The sequence below is a fragment of the Mus pahari genome, chromosome 17 (assembly GCF_900095145.1).
Source record: "Mus pahari chromosome 17, PAHARI_EIJ_v1.1, whole genome shotgun sequence".
Lineage (NCBI taxonomy): Eukaryota > Metazoa > Chordata > Mammalia > Rodentia > Muridae > Mus > Mus pahari.
Window position 1 is genome coordinate 47,341,958 of NC_034606.1, and position 4,882 is coordinate 47,346,839.

Sequence of the window (4,882 nt, forward strand, 5' to 3'; positions counted from 1 at the left end):
TCTCTCTTGCCCATAACCCAGACCTGACTGGGACCTTTCACTGCCTGTGAATGTAGCCACCAGTTCACAGTGGCACCAAGAAGCACACTGTGGCCTAGTCAGCCATCATTGGGAAGAGATGCCCCTTGGTCTTGCAAACTTTATATGCCCCATACAGGGGAACGCCAGGGCCAAGAAGTGGGAGTAGGTGGGCAGGGGAGCAGTGTGGGGGGAGGGTATAGGGGACATTCGGGATAGCATTTGAAGTGTAAATGAAGAAAATATCTAATAAAATAAGTTAAAAAAAAAAGAAAAAGAAAAAAAACTGAAAAAAGAAGCACACTGTGAGGAAAGTTGAAATGAGTTGACGTAAATGACATCATCAGTGACTATGGATTTAGGTCTTCTGGCTGCAGGGTAGGATTTCCCTCTCCAGGGCTGAGGTTTCCTCAAGGGACTCATAAGAATCACAGAAGACAGCTCCAGACCCTGTCTGTATGGTGCTGGAGGGAGATCTGTGCATGATAAAAATCATTATTACTATCTAGTGTGTGTATGAAGTGCATGTGGCCCAGGCATGCTACAGCATGTGTGTGGAGGTCAGAGGATAACTGTAGAGCCAGTTTCCCCCCTCTGTCTTCTTGTAGGCTCTAGGGGATGAGCTTAAGTTGTCAGTCCTGGTGGCAGGTGCTTATACACACTGAGCCAACTCACGGCACTTTTGTCTAAAATACTCACTCACCCTACCACAGCCCCCTGTATTCTTGTCCCATGCGAGTCTTCAGGGATTGCAGTGTGCTGTCTGGCTTGCCATCTGTTCCCGACTGTCCCTATACCCACATGCATCGTCAAGGAGGCCTGCCACCCCGCATGGGGAAAGATGGCCACCCTGGAATTTCTCCACGGATGTTCCACCTTCAGATGCTTAATTGTATATCTTACCATCTTTAGCAGAGACCATGCAATTCTTCTTCCCTGAATCTTTGGTTCTATAACATTTATAATGCTGTATTCCTCTTCCTGGGGGGGGTTGTAAGGAAATGTCTATTCAGCTCAGATGGGGCACAGACCACAGAAAGGAATTCATACCAGCTCAGCCAGTGCATTTACAGGAATTAAGAATATAAATGACTTAAAGATAACAACGTCGTTGAAACGTTCTGACCAGGTATGGTGGTGTACACTTTTAATCCCAGGACTTAGGAGGCAGAGGCAGAAGGGTCTGTGAGTCCACGACTAGTCTAATCTACGTAGTGAGTTCCAGGAACAGCCACAGCTACATAGAGAGACCCTGTCTCTCAAGGAGGAGGAGGGAGTTCTGCCCCAGCATAGGCAGCTCATGAAAGCTACAACACTAGAGGCCCCGATCTGAAGTTCAGTAGCTGAATAGGAGTCAACTTAGACAGAAAGCAGTGATACCAGAAACCACAGAATTCTAGAGGTGAGGCAGGAAGACTGTAAATTCAAGGTCAACTTATTCATTTATTTATTTAAAGAAAGCAAGCCTGGCATGGTGGTGTGCACCTGGAATCCCAGCACTTGGGAGGCAGAAGCAGGAGCATCAAAGGGGCTCACACCATCATCAGCAAAGTGGTGAATCTGAGCCTAGTCCAGGATACATGAAGCCTTGTCTTAAAAAGCAGGGAGTGTGGATGGAAGGAAGAAGGAGGGGGTGAGGAGTAAGGAGAGCAAGGACAGGAGATTGTCTGTCCAGCTTCCCAGAATTCCCTGGGGAACGCAGCAGGTGTCCCTTTGCTAGGATAGCTAAGAAGCTGGTTGGTCTTAGGGAATGAAGACCAGAGCTAAGGTAGCAGGCTGACACACGCACAGTGAGAGGCTTCCCTTGACAAGAAAACACATAACCGCGTGTTCAATGCCCTTTGGTTGTGGGTGTTTATGTGGCCGGTACAGACTGAAGGTGAGAGCACACAGCTTTGTTCCGATTTCATTCCTGCCAGTGTCTGTCATAGTTAGGGTTTTACTGCTGTGAACAGACACCACGACCATGGCAAGTCTTATAAAGGACAACATTTAACTGGGGCTGGCTTACAGGATCAGAGGCTCCGTCCATTATCATCAAGGTAGGAACATGGTAGCATCCAGGCAGGCATGGTACAGGAGGAGCTGAGAGTTCTATATTTTCATCTGAAGGCTGGTAGCAGAATACTGACTTCCAGGCAGCTAGGATGAGGGTCTTAAAGCCCAATCCCACTGTGACACACCTACTCCAACAAGGCCACACCTACTCCAACGGGGCCACCCCTTCTAATAGTGCCACTCCCTGGGCTGAACATATACACACCACTGTCTTTCCTCCTGTGCAATGTGCAAGGGTATTTAAAGTGCAGAGTGCTGTGCACAGGCTACCTGTGAACTCTGTTTCTTTCAGTGAGCACGCTGTGTGGGAAGTGCAGCCCTGCACATGTGGACATCCTGCAGCCCTCCTTCAATTTCTTGTACTGGAGTCTTCATCAGACCACACCCAGTAGCCAGAAAAGAGGTACAGGGGCCCAGGCAGAGTCATTGAAGAGGATGGTGTGTGTGTGTGTGTGTGTGTGTCCTTGTGCCCTTGGGCTTTTCTTCTTGAAAAAAAAAAAATCTAGGAGTCTGTGTGATGGTGATAGAGCTCTCCGATTCTAATAGTCAGTCATCCGTCCATGTGCGAGGCTCCTTAGGTCCCGTCGATGATCCACTTGTTTGTATTTATATGCCCTACCGGGTACTCAGCCCATAGGGATATGAAGCTAGATGGCCGCCCCTCCCTCTCCTGCCTGCAGCCGCTGCCGTCCTGCTGAGCTGCGCAGCCTTGCTGGAGCTCCTGGAGAAGATGCTGGCCCTCACCTGGACGGAAGCAGGCTCCTCCCCCAGGGCACCACTGCTCTGCTCTGCCTGGCTGCTCACTGCCTCCTTCTCCGCCCAGCAGCACGATGGCAATTTGCAGGTTTGTGTCTAGTGCCATGTCTTCGGGGCATGGGGTGGAGCTGCAAGACTTGGCTAGCCTCCGAGGTCTGTCCCCAGTTCTGAGGCACATTAGATGTGTGACCTTGGCAAAATATTTAACTATTCTGGGTTTCAGTGATCTTACCTATAAAGTGAGAAAGAAGCAAGGGAGTCAGGGTTATCGACAGTTATGGTTTACATGACCAGTATTAACACAAACAGATCACCTATCTGTCAGATTATAGTATTTGCCCTACCCTTGGGGGATGTGTTTTTCTCAGTAGAGCCTTAAAGTAAGACTGTACTCACAAAGGAGGTGGGCAAAGATGCTCCAGGATAGAGAGCAAGGGCATAAAAATGGTCAATTTTAGGATGTGGGACATATATTTAGGGATAAGCTGGCATGTGTGGCCAGATCGAGGGACTGAAAAAAATAGATCTGTTTAGACAAGAAGGCAGGAGCCAGCTGTGACCTTGTTGTGCCCAGTGGCAAGATGTGAAGTGCCACATGTAGTTAGCTGTCATTGTCACTGTTGGAGGTGAGTGCAGGGAACAGGACAGCAGTGGACAAACACAAAGTCTCATTTCCTTCTGAAGGACCTCGCCATGCCAAACCTTTTGTGAGCTCCTTGGTTATTTCATATTCAGATGTCCCTTCCCCAAGACTAGCTCTGCAGGGACAGAAATCACCCCTGAGCTCCCGCAGCATTCCCAAAGCACCCAGCCCTGCCAGCAGTGGCCACACAGTTCCTTAGGTAGAAGGGAAATGGGTTTTGGCTCTTATGTTGGTGACAAACTATGGCAGTTATGTGCTGTGGAAGACCCTACAGGGTGTGGCCTGGGGTTGATTTTTGTTTATTTTTTTAAAGATTTATTTATTATTGATTATATCTTAAGTACACTGTAGCTGACTTCAGACACACCAGAAGAAGGCATCAGATTTCATTACGGGTGATTGTGAGCCACCATGTAGTTGCTGGGATTTGAACCAGGACCTTTGGAAGAGCAGTCAGTGCTCTTAACCACTGAGCCATCTCTCCAGCCCCCGATTTTTGTTTATTTATTATTTGTTTATTGAGACAGGACTCCTCTATGTAGTCCTGGAGCTGTCTGTGTGGATTGGGTTGCCTCACAGAGAGATCTGCCTGCCTCTGCCACTGGAATGGTGGGATTAAAGGCGTGTATAACCATGCCTGTCTCTTATTTTCTTATTTTATTGAGCTAGGGTGTCACGTGGCCCAGACAGGCCTCTGATTTGCTAAGTAGCTGATTCTGGCCTTTAAATTCTCATCCTTCTGCCCCTACTTCCCAAATGTGATTTTATAGTAACAGTAACTGTTCCATGCTTGATCCAGAACAGAAACCTTTCCTGTTTTTCTGAGAGTAGCCACTCACACTTCCATAGTGACTAGTCTGGTAGAAGCCTGCCTCACCTTTCTTCCTTCTTGACTGTGCCTGCCAGCCAGCGTCTACCCAGCTCAGGATCTGTCCCTACCCATCTCCGATGCCCTAATCCAGTCTAGGATGTTTAAAGAATTTCTTTGTGCTAGACTGTGAGCCAAGAGAGTGGTAGTTCCTGCCCCCTGACAGATCTTGGTGGAGGTGAGCAGAACTGATTGGCTTTGCCTCTGCCCGTGTCTAGCTCCTCAGTCCAGACTAGGGGCATGCACTTATGCTGCTCCTGAGCCAGTCTCCAGAATAACTCCAGAGGATGTGAAAGCAGGAAGCGCTGCTTTTGTTTCATGGATGAAGAAAGCTAGGCAAGTGGAGAGAGATCCAGTGACTTACCTAAGATCACAGCCGACAAATAGCAGAGCCAGCATACATGCATCTTCTTCCTCCCACCCTCCCTCCCTCCCTTCTTTCTTTCTTTTTCTTTTTCTTTTTCTTTTTCTTTTTCTTTTTCTTTTTCTTTTTCTTTTTTCTTTCTTTCTTTCTTTCTTTCTTTCTTTCTTTCTTTCTT

The 4,882-nt window shown here is 47.9% G+C and overlaps 1 protein-coding gene across 2 annotated transcripts in view; it reads left to right on the forward strand.

The window, feature by feature from the left end:
- Mei1 (meiotic double-stranded break formation protein 1) overlaps positions 1-4,882 on the forward strand; it is a 60,862-nt gene that overhangs the window by 42,412 nt on the left and 13,568 nt on the right. For both annotated transcript variants that reach the window (XM_029548203.1, XM_021217163.2), the window contains exons 23-24: positions 2,369-2,479; positions 2,757-2,920. In XM_029548203.1, coding sequence (XP_029404063.1) covers positions 2,369-2,479; positions 2,757-2,920 — 275 coding nt within the window. The remainder of the gene's footprint in view (positions 1-2,368; positions 2,480-2,756; positions 2,921-4,882) is intronic.